General features: G+C 39.7%; 1 protein-coding gene across 1 annotated transcript in view; it reads left to right on the plus strand.

The window, feature by feature from the left end:
• Positions 1 to 18,621, plus strand: part of LOC129360392 (teneurin-3-like) — a 179,510-nt gene that overhangs the window by 125,159 nt on the left and 35,730 nt on the right. The window contains 5 exon segments of the mRNA XM_055030568.1: positions 456 to 690; positions 6,305 to 6,424; positions 8,545 to 8,806; positions 9,549 to 9,816; positions 11,839 to 11,982. Coding sequence (XP_054886543.1) covers positions 456 to 690; positions 6,305 to 6,424; positions 8,545 to 8,806; positions 9,549 to 9,816; positions 11,839 to 11,982 — 1,029 coding nt within the window.

Here is an 18,621-nt window from a genome sequence, read left to right on the forward strand (position 1 = left end):
GAACTTAACCGGGAAGCTTTATTGCACCAGACAGGAAAACGGCTTTTGATCCGGCTCCTTAGTGGCACGGAAAACAAACAAAACAAATCAATCATACATAAAACATCAGTGAGAAGAATATGCAAATGCCTCAGCAGTGCAGATTGTTAAGCAGCATGCTCTAAAATATAAAGTAGATCAATTAGAAAGAGAGGTTGAGATTATAGTATAAATGCTCCACAGGCTGGATTTCCAATGAAACGCTTATTTGCCTGATTACAAGCCCCAGAACCTTCATAATTCCTCAGGGATACTTTAAAAAATTTACTTTGTGTCAAGTCAGCATCTCTGCTCTTATTTGAAGTTCATCTAAAAAGTCATCAGCAGTCAGAGCAGCATCAGAGGTTTTCAGCCCAGACTTTTCCAGGTCATCAAGTCTACCTGTCCCCTCTGTCTCCCTGCTGTTTTTTTCTCAGATGGCCTTGTTGACTGCATGGATCCTGACTGCTGCGCTCAGATCTCCTGCCAGGGTCAGACCTACTGTCGCGGTTCTGCTGACCCGGCCGCCGTCGCCGGCCAGGGCCAGAGTGCCGCCGCCGGTGCCGGCGCCCCCACCCAGCCCTCGTCTAAAAGTTTTTATGACCGGGTCAGCTTCCTGATCGGCCCCAGTGGCAGCCATGTGATACCCGGGGATAACCCTTTCAACAGCAGGTAAGCAGCTTTACGTGCCACCGACACCTGCTTAATTATTTGGCTCACGCTGGCTGTTTGCTGTCTAATTACCTGTGTGAGGAAGGCACCTGTGGTTGTGCAGTCGAACCGTCACAAGTGTCACAGGTATTTGTCTTTGGAGTCAAGATGACAGGTTTGTTTACAGCAGTTTAGCTGCCAGAAGTGACAAGGAAGTCAGGAGTTGCTTGTTGTCTGTTTAAACAATCCTTATGGCAGAAAAACACGACTCAAGACTATCATAGGTTTGGTTACTCAACTCAGGCTTGATTCAGGTACTGGAGTCAGACTGCTTTTATTGTTGCCTTGAAATAGTTTAGTTTAGTTGGTAAAAATGGAAAAACAAAACCAATATTATTAAAAATTGCCCCCAAGCATTTTAATTATGTCTAAAGGTTTGGACACCTTTTGCTTACATTAAGTGAACAAGAATATTTATATATTAAGAAGGAAAACACTATGTGCAATGTGCCAGATAACAGTTTTAGAAATCTTTATATACATATTTAATGAACAGTGGGGCAACCATCACAGATTTGTAGATCTGAAGCTGCAACTCTTACACACAAGAAAAAAATCTTTTGATATAAGTGAGAAGGCGATGCTCACTTGAAACTGTTCCTCCAACAAAAGAACATCAAACGCAGCCAGAACCTTATTTCGTTAGTTATCTCTGTATGAAAAATGTATTAAAAGTCAACATGTGGGCTTTATTGTGTGCAAGTCGACACAGTTTCCATTTTAGCATTGAGTTTTCTCCTTTGGTTTATAAATCATTAACTAAAATGGAGGGTTTTTGTTGCTGACTTGTTGCTGATATACATCATAAGAAATAATATTCATGGTTTCATCGGGCAGTAATTTGCTCATTTACTCATTTACTTAAATATGTAGAATAAATAAGTTATTGCAAAAAGGCTATTTTATGATTGCTTAAATGGAAGTCTATTCATTTATTTTTTTAAATTTTATTATCTAGTCATTTTATTCATTTATTTGTTCAAAAATCTTTTTACTTATTAATTTTTTTAGTTGTTATTCAACTAAAAAAACCCTCCATTAGAAGGAATTATTTAATTATCTGGCATTTATTTATTGTGTATTTTACACACATATGATTTTAATTTGAGCCACTTTTATATCCATGCACATTTTTATTCACCTCAAATGTGGACCTTCAGTGTCAGGTTTGTCGAAGTTATAGGAATTGACTAAAATGTTTGATGTAAATATAATTTGTGGTTCCAGGTGTGAAGCAGGATTTTTTTTTAATTAAACAGGAAATTATTGCATTTACATTTTCACAGAAACAAGTTTTTGGGGAACTGATGGAGAGGAAAATGATTACCAACTGTGTGCTGAAGGCTTTGGGATTATTTCATCCAACAGTTTAAAGTAATCCTTATGTAAATAGCGTGCTTTACTGAAAATATAGAATGAGGCAATTCCCCTCAGCTGGGTTCTCAGTAATCCTCATCCTCATTGTCTTGAGCTTACTGTCGATTTCATGTCTGGCTGTAGCATTAGCTTTATTTCTCAAAAATTAAATTTTTCTTTTTATCTTTTCTCCAAAGTCAGCTTTAGAGTAAAAAACAGAATTTCAGTAGCTCTACAAACATGCTTGCTGTTAAATGTGACAATTAACTATTTTTTCCACCCACATTATCACTGCTGTGGAAAAACTCAACTTTATGCATGAATGCCTTTTAACACTAAAAGTAAAACTTAGTAGTGTTTGTTTCAAAGCTCCTTTTGATAACATTTCTTGTCATGAAGTGAAGTTTGCTTCATAAAGAAGCGTCTGAATCTCTGCTACAACGGCGATAAAGAAGACTTTCCTCGGCAGCGGCGACTGTTAGTCACGGAGTGCTTGATGTGGGACAGAAGAGAAATTGGAAATACTTAGAGGTCATTCGTCTCCTTCTATTTTCTTCCAAAAAGCCTTTGTGTGATCTGACAGAAGGGGAGCCGGTTCCAGTGTGCGGTCTGGTTTCAGAACTCGGCAGTAAACTTGTCTCTTGCACAGCAGAGAGAATAAACATGTGTTGTGGTGTAACGTCGCCCCCCCCCCCCCCCCCCCCCCCCCCCCGTCCAAACCTTCTCCTCCACAATAGTTCCTCAGCCGTATCGCATGTCCCCACACGAGTCTCCCACTGGGTTTTCAGATGGTGTTTTTCTGCAGCCAGTGTGGGACAGTGACAGATAAGAATGCATGTACTTTGTGATTCATTTCTGGAGTTTCAGCAGGTGGTGTTGCTTTGCGTTTGTTTATGGGCTTCAGTTCTTGCATCATCCGTCTGCCTCTCCAAAGATTAATAGAGACACGGGGAAGAAAGAGGGAGCCTTTGCTGGAGCTCTTAAGTGGTCTTTTTTTCTTTTCTTTTCTTTTAAAAAAACCCAGCAAATAAATGACAGCATACAGTCATGCAAGGAGAGAAATAAGAGAGGGGCTCATGCTGTTGATCATTCCTGTCTCATATATGTAATGACCTCCAGATAAAGCAGCCAAATGAGCACTTTTTACTCACCAATGACAAATGCAGCAGAAACGCCTTTAAAATTCCCCTGTGCAGTTCTGATATGGCAAATGAGTAAATGTTGATGGAGAAATATTACATTGTCTGGCTCCGTTTTACCTTCAAACGCAGGTCGGACCTAACAAATTACCCCACAAGCATGAATTTAGGAATGAGAATCGGTGTTATACAAGTTCTACCTGAAGGCCTCGCAGTCGTGTTGAAAAATGGTCAAGGATACCAGGAGTTTAAATCATGTATGAATCTTCTGCGTCTGTGATTTATAAAGGAAATGCATAAAAAAGGTGAAAAAAATACTGTTTTTTTTCCAGGTGAAAGTGGGGAAAAAAGAAACTGCTGGTGGAAAGCTTTTTGACCAGAAGCAAATCCATTTACCAGCAGGAATAATATGAGAGGGGCTGGTGAATGAATAATGCCCTCCCATACAGAAGACTAACTACCACTGTGTTGTCCTGAAGTGAAGTATTTAATCCCCCTATCTGCTCCAGAGGCATTCATGTTTGGTCAGCAGTGGGAGGTGGGTTGTACAAAGCAACCCCGGGTGTGGATGTTGGCAAAAGTACTTGTCGAAAATGTTTTTTTTTTTTCAGAGAAATTTCTTGTGCTTATTTGAAAATAGAGCATTTTTTTCAAAAACAGGAAACCTTCATATTTTGACATTTTCAGGGCTGAACATTTTGTGTTTTCGGAATATAAATTGCATCTTTCTTTCACATCTTCACTTCTGAGTTCACCTTTCTAAACCTTTTCTTGGTTATCCTCCTTTGTTTTGCAGAAGTGCTTTTCCTTTTAGGAACCCTTGTTGTTTTTGTCTTTTGCGACACTTTGCCTCCGGCGTTGTATTTCGTTGTTCTGAATTGCTATAAAGTGTCTCTTGACACATCAGCCAACAAGTATTTTGGCTTCTTACATCAAGAGTGTATCTGTAACAGAGCCGGAGCGCTTGTAACACTGTTCTTGTCGATGTAATATCTGTCATCATGAGTATCACCACTGATACTTTTAAAGCCTGCTGCCATGAAACTCTGGTATGACACAGGAAAAAGGAGATTTTTAAGACCATACATGCTTCTCTCAATCATCATGTGAGTCACTGTTCTTTCAGATGCAATTCAGAGAAACATTTTCCTTCTGCAGCATCAGACCAATAAGAATATTCATTGTCAGACTCTATTTTTTGCCTTCATTAACCACACAGACGTTACATTGCCGTCTGAGCATCTAACTGCCTATTTTGTTCGGTTGTTATACATCTCAGCTTTCACCTTCACTGGAGACACACCAATCAGGCTTTACAAGTTTTCTCTGTCTGTCATACCAATTTAAATGTTTGTTTCTAAGGATTATACCAAAGTCGTTTCTGTGAATTCTGTTTTAATCCTAGAAATAAAAGAGGAAAAATGTCTCTGACGGAAGAACGAGTTTTAAATCCACCTTAGAAATGATCTTCTTGGATACATCAAAGCACAAGCCTGGAACCTTTAAATAAGACTTACTGAAGTCAAACACAAAAGGTCCATTACAGAACATGTTTGATGATGCATTTCTGAACTGAAAATAGTGGGACTTTTTTTGTTTTGATTTAATGAACTGAGGAAAGAAAATCCGATTTTTCAGTATTTGACCTTCAGATCAATGATCAAAGCCGATCAAGAAAAGAAATTAGCCAATATTGATCACTGGCTAATTGACCGATGCATCATTAACCTTTTCCTTAGTGTCTTGCGTAGCCGATTCAGCGCTTGAAACAACAACACAGCCAAAACATTCACACAATTCTCTAACAGAGTTCTGTCATCTGGACTTTGCTTTCTTTGTGTTCTGCCCTAGCATCATAGAAAAACAGGTGTGGGGTTGATTGCCCTGCAGTGTCAGGGGAAGATTTGCTCTACAAAAGAGTGAAAATGGGATTTCCACTCGACTGCACATTATGTTTTATTAAATTAATGTTCTAACAGGCAGTACCTGATCCAAGAACAATTTATTAAGGCCACATTTACATGATGCTCTCCAAAAAACTGACACTGAACTTAATAATGACACCTGGTGGTGGCAGCATCATGCTTTGGGCTTCTTTTCCAGAAGTGACCAGGAATCTGATTGATGGAAAGACTCCAAAGAGCTTTTGATTGGAAAGGAGGTTCCAGCAGGACAAAAAAACTAAACATAGCGAGCCACCGTGTGGAGTGGTTCATATCGAAGCATATTCACAGCTTAAAATGTCCCAGTCAAAGTACGGATCTATAAATCCAATGAACCTGTGAAAAGATTTGAACAATGATTTTCAGAGACTCTCCATCCAGTTTGACTGAACTTGAACTTTTTTTATGAATAAGCAAATATTTTTATTTGTAGATGTCCAATGTTCGTTATTGAGTAAAGCTGATAGAAATGCATGACAGACTTTGATTTTTATTTAAAAACTTGAAAACCAAGTTCACAGTTATATTTCACTTAGCTGCTCTTTCTTAAAAACCCTCAACAAAAACATTAAAGTTTATGCTGAGAATGAGGAAAAAGTGTAAACATGCTCAAGAGATGTGAATACTTCTGCAAGGCTCTGAGTATAACATGGCACACCGTTATGAAACTATTCATAGACATCAGAAAAATGTAATCTGTAAATGAACTCCATTTGTGCTCATTGAATTTTTATTCACTGTTATATCCCCATAAATGAGATGACTACCCTTAGGAACTGTAATGGTGTTGTATGCTGCAACCTGTCAGAAGAGGAAGCTTACTCATACATAACTAGGCTTCTTTCCTTGCGTTCTCTTGAATAATAAATGCTGCAATAGAGGTGCAAGATACAGCAAAATGTTAACAAAAGCTTTTATTTGTATAAATTATGGCTTTTTAAAGCAATAAACAGACACAGTGACTCTTTATGGCAGCTTTTTCATGACTAGCAGCCGCTGATGTGAGTGTGTTGGTAGCAGTCTGTGAATCATACCTCTGTCTTCATGCCGCTGGCCAACATGTGGCAGTTGTGATCCGTGGTGAAGCAGCGGTCGCTCGTTTGCTCAGCTCATTTTTTTGTTTGTTTCCTTTCACAGCTTGGCATCAGTCATCCGGGGTCAGGTCCTAACGGGAGATGGGACCCCGCTGATTGGAGTCAACGTGTCTTTCCTGCACTACCCACATTACGGTTACACCATCACCCGGCAGGACGGCATGTAAGCAATTCCCTGTTTTCACAAACATCAAAGGGTGCTGCTTGTAAGAAAATGGAGAGGTCATGCTTTTTCTGAGGTTCTCGTTGAGCTGCACGTCGTAGTAAAAGGCGTCCAACAGTGGGACAGGTGTCCTGGTGGTTGAGCAAAAAGCTTCCCAAAACAACGGCATCACATTGTGCCTTAGAACAATTCCTCATGCAAATGCCACCATGGTGGAGGCCATTCTGAAGCGAGCTGTTTAAAATGCATTGAATCAGCGAGGGTAGAATCAATCTGCCCGTGGAGTAGTAAAACATGGGATTACTGTCTGACCTTCTCCTGCTATTACCACAGATAGGTCCTTAATAATGGGAGTGCAAACACATACAAGGAAAGCGTATGTTGCATATTTCACAGAAAGGCTGAGGGAGGAGTGCTGACACCCACGACCGTTTGTCAAAATTATGAACCAGACTTTTGGTTCCAATTCAACGCATAAAGACCATGTTTATGTGTTGCCAGTGTGGAACAAAAAGGCTTTTTGAGTGGCAGGGAGTTGTACAGCTGCTGTTATGAATCGCGGTCCCTGGGTCCCCGTATGGCTGAGGATTAGCTGATTTCTTCAGATATTCCGCCCTGTAACTCTCTGACAAGAAGCGTGATAAATGGTAGGGGATAATCACACTTGGTTAGCCAACAGATCCGCTCAGTGTGTTAAGAAGGGAAGGGTGGAGGGGCAGCATCAAAGCATGGCCTCTTGCAGCTGTGAGCTCCCCATTGCCCAAAAGAGGAGAGAGCTTGAGAAGGAAGCTGTTTTAGGTCAGCTGCACAGCTTGGCTGTTGGCACGTATATGTGTGTGTGTGTGTGTGTGTGTGTGTGTGTGTGTGTGTGTGTGTGTGTGTGTGTGTGTGTGTGTGTGTGTGTGTGTGGGTGTGGTGTGTGTGTGAGAGAAGTGCATATGCACTGAAACCTGCAAGTGTGTCTTTGTGCATGAGAATACATGTGATGTCACCACACAGATGCTGCGTCCCCTGGGTGTGAAGCTCAGCGACTATATAGAGCAGCACTTCAAAGACTCGCCCTTCATTTTCAAACCAGTAACTTCCCTCAGTAACGTTGTGCTAATTAACACCAGTTCACCAGAGGAAACTCCCCAAACTCCGCCCCCCAACGCCCTGCTCCAAACCAAATTCAGCCATAATGTTCCTGCCACCGCCATGCCTGGTTGAACAGAAGTAATAAATTAAATTCAGTGAATGAGAATGTTAAATGGAGGCTGAATGGTTGGGACTTGTTTGAAAAAAGTTTCTCTGCTTTGGTGGTCTGGAAAAAAAGAGTCTCTGTCCACAGCTCTCATCAGAAATCAAACCAATAAGATTTTTTTACCCAAATTCTAGTTTAGGTATCACTTTATTAATTCCAAAAATCCATCACTTTAGAAGAAAAAATATTATTAAAAAAATCTTTAATTCAGCTAAAATTATTGAACACCCTCTTTGAGAAATACTGATTTACAATATAAGCAGTTTCATAAACATGTGAACAAACCTCTAGTAAGGATGTATGAAAATGAAATGTGTCTCTTATTAGCACATAATGCTAATTAGAGAAGTGCCATTTATTTTCCCTGGCACTGATTGGCTTTAAGGAAGAGTGTAGATCTTAGTTTCTACAGAAGGGCTAAGTTGGGTTTCATTCTTTGTATTATTGAATTTTATGATATATTTGGTGTTTGAACTGTTAAAATAGCCAGTAATGTGGATTTTTAGGGGGTGTCTTAAGTATTTTAATAATTTAATCAATAAAGATATCCTAATATGCATTAATATGCACAGTGGAAACCATCTCATCACTACAGCAGAATCTAACATCAACAGTCTTCTGTATCTCTCGGACATACAGCCAATCAGGGGCAAGGAAAAAGCAACTTTAGCGTGTCAGTTAGGATTGCACCAAGATACAGAATTTCAGTTTACCTTCCACAGAAACATCTGTGAACTGCAAACGGGTGATAATCTGTATGGTAAATGATTGAAATATTTTATTTTCAGTTTAAATGGTTCAGATGGTGCATTGAAACAATGGGCTAGTTTACAATAGATAATATTCAGTGTTTTCCATATATTTCTGTCCTGGGAAGGTTTGACATCTTGGCGAATGGCGGCGCCAGCCTGACCCTGAGTTATGAGCGAGCGCCGTTCCCCACCCTGCAGCACACCGTGTGGCTCCCCTGGAACATCTTCCATGTGATGGACACGGTGGTGATGAAGCGGGAAGAGAACGACATCCCCAGCTGCTACCTGACCGGCCTGGTCAGGCCCAATCCGTACATTCTGGCTTCGCCACTTTCCACCCTCTACAAAACGTCCCCAGAGGACAACCCCATCATCCCTGAGACCCAGGTGAGCGGACAGCGCTGAGGTGACTCAGAAGCATCACCTCTCATTGTTTTTATAGCCAATTTCAAATTCCCCTTATATCTGATTGCTTTTGAATGACTGCTGTATTTTTACTCAGGAATGATCCAAGCATTACTGGCTGCGGGTTTGATTATGTTATCTTCGTTTCACAGCGGCTTGTCTTGCTCATTTCACACAGGGTCTGATCTGTCTTTTGGGTCTTTATGGAAGAGTATCTCCCCAAATACAAAGCAATAAATTGTCTCCCAGCAGCACAGATTAATATGTTTAGTCTGTGGCCGGTTCAGAGAAATCTCCCGCTGCGAAATGTGACCACAGCCTTTACTTTCTCTGTCGGGACCACATCTGTCTGTGCCAGGTTTTAGCTGAGAAAAGCAAACTGCTGTGTGTGTTTTTTTGCATAATAGCAGCTTCAGGTGCAAACTGAGACACCCTAAAAAGACAGTTTCTGTTATTAGTCATACAGTATTTGATTTTTATTCTGCTTGCTGATTCTAAAGAACTTATCTGCTGCCTTTGGGATGAAGCCATTTTTCTAGCACACCTCTGTAATGTGCACAGAGTTTGCAGATTGCACAGTAACTTTATAAACTGTAATTAGAGCCAGTCTCTAAGTTAAATACAGACTCCCATTGCTCCTGTTAGCTGTATGTGAGGGTTTTTTTTATGTCTGCTCTTCACACTGTGCTTTTGGCACCAGTCTGACTGCTAATTAAAATCATAGGTGCTTCATGAGCAAGTGGCCATACCAGGCAGTGACCTCAACCTGGTCTACCTGAGCTCCAGGGCAGCTGGCTACAAGCCCATCCTCAAGGTGCTTCTGACCCAGGACCGCCTCCCTTTTGGCCTGATGAAAGTCCACCTGATGGTGGCCGTCATGGGCCGTCAGTTCCAGAAGTCTTTCCCGGCCTTCCCCGACCTCTCCTACACCTTCATCTGGGATAAAACAGACGCCTACAATCAGAAGGTCTTCGGCCTGGCAGAGGCTGTGGGTGAGTTCCTGCTGTGAAGCTGCCCACTAAAGATGTTGTGCAAGCAGAAGTTCGCTGTCAGACGCCCTCAGGCGCTGAACCTCGCTTGAACTTTTAGAGATTGATTTCACTTGTTTTTCAATTGAAGATTATTTGGCTGGGGACTGCTTTGGTTACCATGAGCAATAAAGATGTAGCAGTTGGTGTGAAATCCTCAAATCCCTCCGTGCGGCATGTTTTTTGAAGGCCGACGCTTTTTCTGCTGACTTGTTTATTTTCCATGTATGATATTTCAGCAGCTGTGCAAGAATGAAAATATTGCCTATGAGGCAGTGGCCTTAAAAAATCTGCATGAAGCAAGTAGAAAAAAGATAATGTGGAACTGTTTTTTTGACCAAATTACTATTTTAAATATTATTGAACACAAATATCATATTATGTAAATACATATCTAATCTTGGGTTTTATGTTTTGCACATTGGTTGTTTTAGAGAGGTGAATATGGAAAACAGTAGCATCCTCATTGGGGTTGGACAAAATCTCTTCTCCAGGAACATTAAGTCTTTTTTGAAAAGAAATTATCTGCATCTGCAGGGCTGGCTGTGTTATGGTTATGTTGTATAACATCTGAATATAGGTTTTGTTTTTAAAGGGTTTTCCAAAAGATTTTTGATGTGGCTTAAGATGAAACAATGAACTCAAATTGCATCAACCAACATAATTCAATCCATTCTTTATTTTACCACTTCAATCAATAAAATCCATTGATTGAAGTGGTTTTTCTAATAAAATCCATTCTTCACTCAGACTAAAAACTTGAACTTTACAAGCATGAAGTTTAATGTAAATAAGCTGAAATTTACCTAAAGTTTCCAGTTGGGAAAGACAGACTGACATCAAAATCCCATATATTGAATACCAGACTCTCTCTGCTGTGGTAAACCAATTGCGAGCTTCTAAAGAAGTATTTTTCAATAAACACCTGGAGTCATGTACAGTGGACTCCTGCCTCTTCAGTCTTCGGTATTCACAGACTTTGCTGACAAATATGATTCTGAATTATTTTAAAAATGTGATTTTTCTGTCACGCACATCTAAAGTATTTGACAGAAAGTTTAAATTATTCTACAGGACGGTGGTTCCCAAAGATTTTCTGGGCCATACTATGGATTACAATAAAATCCCCCCTGAAAAAAAAAACAAAAAATCAAGTGGGCACAAACATTGATAAACCTATTCACATATTTTGTTTTCAAACTCCACTGAAGTTTATTTCACACTTCAGGTTGCAACAAAACACACGACAAGCCATCCTCAACTTTCAACCTTAGAGAGAAAAATAACAAAGTAGGAGCCGCAAAGACTTGTTTACTTGTTCTGCTATATTGTAAATGATCAGGAACCACTAAAAATAACCCAGGCACCAGAACCTGCACAGAAGTTTCAGAACCGATTTCACCAAACAACAGATGATTGCAGAACATAAACCCTGGTCTGTCTTTTCCCCCAAAAAAGAGTTACATTTTAGCAATTTTTAAAGATATTATTCAATCAGTAAAACAGCTGCCTTTTTAAAATAATCTTAATACAATACCACTGATTCTCAAAAAACTGAAAACCCTCTCGCAAAATCAAGAAGTTTGATAAGAATCCGACATCTTCATGCAGCACTCGTGTTTTTAACCACATCGCAGTGATTATGATGTTTACTTTAATGGGCTCCGCTTGAGACTTTATTGTTAAAGAGACTCAGCCCCACCTTCACATGCAGGTTTACCTTCTGCTTCATTTGCATTTACACAAGACAAATAAGAGGAGAGCACATAAAATTCAAATGGAGCAGGTGAGATACGGAAACCCCACAGGTCTTTTAAAATCAACCCAGCTGGGGAGAAGTGCACAGCCAAAGAGCCAGAGGACACGTAAAACAACCACAACATGCGCTCAGTGACTGCCGAGCTACAAGCCTCATTGCTGCTATAAGTGTCAAGTAAAAAGGTTGCAGCCCAGCTCACCGTCGGCGTCTCCTGCCATTATTTTCAGTGTCAGTGGGATATGAATATGAGTCCTGCCTTGATGTGGTGCTCTGGGAGAAGAGGACGGCGGTGATACAGGGCTATGAACTGGATGCCTCCAACATGGGAGGTTGGATGTTAGACAAACATCATATCCTGGACATCCAAAATGGTAAGAAACGTTCATTACCTGCATTGTGTGTGTGCGTGTGTGTGTGTCTGTGGGGCAGAGATAGGTACCTCTGTGGGTTACAGGCAGGTGGTCTTTACCCCGAATCACCGCAGTAAAGGCTCAAATCAGAATGAAATATGGTTCGTCATCCCATCTGGAGATAATAGAGGAGAGTTTTGAAGGGCTGATCACTCACAGTAATGACGGAATAAATCAGTGTGTAAGTCAGCGGGGTGCAGAGCTCGCCACGATTCAACACCACTCAGCTATTTTAGGAAGAAAATGGCTTTTTCTGCTCACGCTTCTGACGAACAGGCATCGGGTTTGATTCTCACATCATTTCAATAAACAAAGTTAATTCCTGGCATGGTGATTAGTCGGGTCCTGTGTGACCGTTGACGGACGTGACTCAGAAGCCGGTCTCCGTCGAGCTGCTGCCAGAGACGTGCGAAATGAAACAATCAAGTATGAAAACAGCAGCGTCTCCGCTGGGTGACAGCATCATGGAGGTCACACTCGAGAAATTCAGTCTGCACACTGTTTAAGGGTTTGAGAGCGCGGCTGCAGGGAAGGCGGTAATACGGAGGCACTTCTAAGGAGTCTGTCTCTGGGCCTCAGGCTGCTGTCTGTTGTCAGTTTGCCAGACCGCTGTTTTGACATTAAAACCTCTACAGTGAACAATTGTTGTTCCAGTTGTCCTCTGCAATTTGGTTTCCTTTTCATCTGAAAAATATTCAGCCTGGCTCTTTAGTCATATTGGAGCATTTCTAGTTTTTCTTTCATTGACTGGGCTGCCTATGATTCATGAGGGTTTTGTTTTAGTGCTTATGATTATTAAACAGCAGTACTGGCTTGTTTTTTCCTGCTCCATGGTAGATTTTCTATTAAAAATGATTTATGAGTAGGAAATAAAAACAAAAAATAATAGGAATGAATCAAATATAAAAGTATTCTTCATGTGTTTACTTCATGTTGATTTCAATATGTTGTTGAGCTTGAACAATAAGTTACTATAGTTACATTTATTGAGGCTTTTGCTTAATTCAGTTTTGTGTGTGTGTGTGTGTGTGTGTGTGTGTGTGTGTGTGTGTGTGTGTGTGTGTGTGTGTGTGTGTCGTGTGTGTGTGTGTGTGTGTGTGTGTGTGTGTCGGGGGGGGGGGGTTCTGTTTCCAAGAAGTTTTGAAGTGGTTTGGATCCATAGTTCATGATGCTTTCTGAAACTTTTCCCTGATCTTTGACCCTTTTTAATGCATTTTCTGTCCATCCTTGTCCATGACCATGAAAGCTTGCTGTGTACTTAAAAAAATATGAAAGGAGATAATCCCAGAAGAAAAAAAGTGTCAGACTTGAAAAATAAACTAGTCCTGCAGATGAACAGTATCTGAAATTCAGGGCTTCTGTGAAAATAAGAACGATTTCTGCAAATATATCACAAAGTCCTCATCTTCTCCTCTAAGTTAGGTTTTTTTCCTACAGATCATAAAGCTGGAGCGCCCGTTGGTGCTAAAACATAGTTTTCTCTTTGACTTTTTTTCCCCAACTCATAATTTACTAGAATTTGTTGTTGTTTTCAAAAACTTTCATTTTAATTTTTTTTATTCATTCAGGCCTGTCTAACCCTGAGCCGTAAATAAAGCAGATCGTTCTTTTAAATTGTTTTATCTTTTGTGATATGGCTTCATCTTTTCCTATCAGAAACAAACTTCTTGGTTGAACGAAAATAAATTGAAATCTTAATCTAAGAGGGGAAGAATAGCATTGGGTTTGACTTTATACACGTATGGGAAAAAGGAGCTCAGATTTATTGAGTCACTGACTTTGCAGCAACCCCTCATACTGAACTAGTGTGTTAAAAGTGGAAAAGAACAACTTGCCTTTATCAGATGAAACCTCCAACAGGACCAGGTCAAGTATGAATGTCGATCTGCCTCCATTGCTGGGGATTAGACGGGATAGAGAAGGTACGTAGAAAAGACAGAAGCACGAATCCAAGAGCAGTTTCTACAGGAAAGAAAACCTGAGTACACAGAGTTAATGAGAGCAGTAGCTGATTTACGATTACTACTCAGTCAGTGAGTTTTCCAAGAAAGATGTTAACCATAGACATAGCTCAGGGTAACTGAAGTTAGCTTTGTTAAAACTGGATGGATTGTCTGTCTGACAGACTAAAACTGGGAGCTGGTTGAAAATGCGTCTCAACAAAATACTTCGACTAAAGTTAAACTAAATTAGGGAGATACTTAATTCAAATGTAAATGTTTTTTGAAGTTGAAATGTGGATCAACTTCAAAACTAAATACCGTGCAAAAAAAAAAAAAAACTTCCCAAAATGTAATCTTCCAACCTTAAAATCCTGACCTTTTGCCAAGGACTCCTCTGTTTTTCTATCAGATCTGTTTGATGAGACCAATCTGTACCAATAATACAGAAGTTCAGAACTTTTCAACACATATTACTCTGACTTTTTTTATTGATTTAAAAAATAAAATTTAGAAATTAAACTCTGCCTTGACAACATTCTCCTATATTTGTCTTTCAAAACTGTGTATGTCACCTTAGTGTATCATTTTACACTAGGCTATGATTAAGTTATTAAAAAATATTTAAATTCATCATTGGTACCAAACCTCAAGCTCAGAAGAAAAGGTAACATAACTCAGTTTTATACTCATATGGCTCAGTTTTATACTCATAAAGCATCATTAAATAAACCATTTACAAAGAGTTAGGATGTAGATTGGCCTAAAGCAGCATTAAGATATTTTTTTCATTTAAGCCAGTATTTACTTGAGTTAAATGTAACAGTCCATTAATAAACTCTTACATTTCACCTGTTTGTATTAACTCCTTAGATTAGTTCTTTCTTTGGCGCATGAGGTGTCGGTATTTACCAACACCTTCAATCAGGCTGAATGGAAAAGCGAAACATGAGGTTCTCCACTCCGTAGAGTTGTGTTCTCACTGTTCGACGTAATTTGGCGTAGGAAAGAGCTGCGTCTTCGAAGGAATTTTCTTCAAAGAGCAAAGATGGATAAGTTGTGCTTCATCAAAGCTTTCAGCCTCCAGAAGCTGTTGAGACACAGTGAATGTGTCTCATAGTTAAAGCTGTTTAAAGTACAAGGTGTTCTTCGTTGTGCTCACCTTCTAGATACTGCTAAAGGTTCCTACAGGCCATGACCTGCACTATACACCATGAGTACTTAAAAGAGGTTTGCTGATGATTAAAGTTTAAAATAAACAAGCAGTCTTAGTTCTTAAAGACCCTGAGGAGTTTCGCTCAGCTGTGATGTAGAGTCAGTTTTAAGAGGATGTGCTCTCTGGCTCTAGAGGCTCCTTTCCAATCCTCTGCAGCCTCCAGACACACAACTATAAATCTGCCTTTTACGTATTTCATTTAGGCAGAATTCGACAAAGTTGAGGTATAAAATGCTAAAACAATTTTTGTGATTTCAACACCTAGAGGAGATCTGGATATAAGGAGGCATGTTTATGTTGGATATTCCCTCAGTGTAGTTTTATTTTTAAATCTTCTCAAGAATATTAACAGATACACTCCTGTTCATCCTTTAATGCTAAACATCTGTACTACATGTATAACGTTGCAAAGAATAAAGAAAAATTAGTTTTTATCAGAGAGGATTGTAGAAAAGTGAGACTGTTTCTTCTACTTTGTCCTGCATCTTGTCAAGCAACAAAAGAACAGAATTCCAAGCTCATCTCCAAACCCGATCTGTCAAGCCATTCAGAACCCCAAGTTTGTGAAGAAAGTGAAAGAAAACAAGAATATGCTTGTAGCTCGTGTTCTGGCGGTGCATTCTCGTTTCATCCGAGCCGTCTCAAAGCAGAGCGCACCACCTCCAAAGCCTTCACGGCGGCAGCGTCTCAGTTGGAGTTGTTGTGAGTTGCATTCATGATCAACAGATAGCTCCAGCATGTGATATGCAAATACTTTTCTGCATCCTTTATTAGATTGAGCCGTACTGCGTCGAAAGATGTCAGAAAACCAAACGTCGCCCTGCTTTAAGAACTGTCATGCTGAGGGCTTGTTGTTGTGCATGGGAGCAGCGATTACAGAAATAAAGCACAGACCAGATGGCACGGAGCGTTTCCTGTGCACTAAATGTTGCAGTCTCCCCAAGGCTCCATATCCTCACATTTTTCACTTGTTCCGTTATAAAAAAAAATCACTGCAAAGTCTGTCTAAATTTAAAATGAACAAAAATAGTTCAGCAGTCTTGTGGCTTTCTGTCTAAATTACTACCTCTGTTTGACAGGGGCTTAATATCGGTGCAGAATAGTTTCAGTCTGCAGTCCTGTCAGCTCAACCCAACACAGCACGCTTGGTAGGACTGGATGTTTTTTTATCCAGAACTTTGGCAAGACAGTTTATGAAAAGTTCACCATCCTATCTTCACTGCTAGACAGCAGTGTGAAAAAACCTCAGCTGTGTTTGTGACAGTTTGAGAAGTGCTCTGCAGAATGTATTGAGATTTTAATTGATTCGCCAACATAAATTGCAAAGCAGGTGGATAAAGGTAAAATGATTAATTATGTTTTTTACAGATACAAATCTGAAATCAAGTAGAATTGGTTCTCTTTGACTCTCCTGGGTAAATAAAGGCAAAATATATCTATGCTACTTTTTCTGCAGAAAAACTAACAATTATTCATTATAAAATAGATCTAGATCAATAAGATCTTGAGAGAAATATATCTAATTAAGCACTCCATGATTTTACTTGATGATAAATTGTCCCAGATATTAATGTGATAAATCATCAAGTAATTGTTTGAGACCATTTGCAAGTAATCTGATAATGGCTTAACAATGCCAGTTCATCGTCTCAAAGATCAATAAACTTTAATTTTGTAAAAACCACTTAACACTGGAGCTGCAGATATTTCAAATATCCAAAATAAATAAACAAAATGACCAAAAACAATAAATATAAAATGGAAATTAAAACCGCACACAACAGAAAGCATAAATAGTTTATGAAGTCACTTCTACAAAACTTTCTGGTAGATTTAGATTTAAATTAATCTTTTATTGTTTCCACAAGTGTTTGAGTGAAAGTAGTATTAATTTTCTATTCCGCTAGAATAAACTGGACGAACTGAGAATCTGTGAAACGAGTTAAAGATTAAGACAATAGCAATGAAGGTCTCCAAACTCAGAAAGGTATGTTCTTGAAATATGAGTGAGGACCTTTAAAATGCTTTCAGCAGCAAGAAGGTTTTCACTGCTGTCTTACAAATAAAGACATTTCTAATACAGTATTAATATTTCTTGATATTTTAGTAAAAAAAAATATATATATATATATATATATATATATATATATATATATATATTTTTTTTTTTTTTTTTTTTTTTAATAATACATCTTTTGCATTGCTCTTTTATATTTCAGTCAAAACTTGTCTCATTTCCTGTCCGTAATAAATGTTTTTTGTAAGTTAACTTTAAATATCCCAGAATATGAATAATTAAAGGTTTTAATTTACGCTCCGGGGCAACATGTTGGCATAGTTGGTGCCACTGTTGCCTTGCAGCAAAAACGTTGCGGTTTGAGTTTGCGTGCGTGCTCTACTCCCAGTCCAAAAATAAATGTCCCGTTAGTGTGTGTGTGTGGTGTGTGTGTGTGTGTGTGTGTGTTGTGTGTGTGTGTGTGTGGGTGTGGGGTGTGTGTGTAAAGGTTTTAGTGTTTCATTTGTTTTGTTTGTTTTTTTTATTTTTAATCCACCCAAATTTGTTTTCTTGCAGTTTTTCATTCTACATTGAAGGTTTCAGTCAGGAATCAGGCTGTTCAGAATTTTCAGGGTTTTGGAGGAAAATTCAGCTCGATATTCTCAGTCGACAAGAAGATGAATCCAAATATCACTGTTTGCCTTCGTTGCTGCTCAGGTATTGATTCTTTAATGCTCCTCGGCTTGACTAATGTCCTTACCAGACATGTGAGCAAGCGGTGGTCCTGCCGCTGCACTGCAGTTTATCTCCAAACATTTGCTATCTTGCTTTGTTGTGATTCCTGCTTCATATTTGCTCCACTTGGAACTTCTGAGGAGTTTTTCCTCTCATCGTTTGTGGCGTAAGGCCAGAGCAGAAGCTCCTCTCCCCCCAACTCGACTACACAGCCTGTCAAACCAGATAAGGCAAATTGCTGGTGTCTGCACTGTAGTCGTGTCCTCCTGCCCTCGTTTCTTCGTTACAAGTGGATATGCCTTCCCCTCAATCTACAGCTTGTCTCTATCTTGGGTAACATAGCTGATACTTATTGGACACAGCCAGGGTTCAGAAAGGCTGTATTTGTGAGAGTAAGCACTGTATGGCTCACACACATGCTGCATTTTAAGGAATCAGAGGTCTGCCGCCTGCCGTTAGCTCCACACAGGATCAGCGGGGCTCTGGGTGGCACGTTGAAGAAAGACAGCAAAGAGGAACAAAGAAGGACAGGGTGCAATTAAGACACGCTCCCTTTCGTCCCCTACCACTCTCTGTGCTCGCTGCGTGTCACCAAGGTGACATTGCTCAGAGCGCTTCAGTTTTTTATCACATATGGAGGCTCGGCCTTACGCTGGCGCCATTAATCATCTCAGAAGCTGTGATGTCAACATGAAATACGTTTTATTTCCCCC

The sequence above is a fragment of the Poeciliopsis prolifica genome, unplaced genomic scaffold (genome assembly GCF_027474105.1).
Source record: "Poeciliopsis prolifica strain line A6 unplaced genomic scaffold, Auburn_PproV2 SCAFFOLD006, whole genome shotgun sequence".
Taxonomy (NCBI): domain Eukaryota; kingdom Metazoa; phylum Chordata; class Actinopteri; order Cyprinodontiformes; family Poeciliidae; genus Poeciliopsis; species Poeciliopsis prolifica.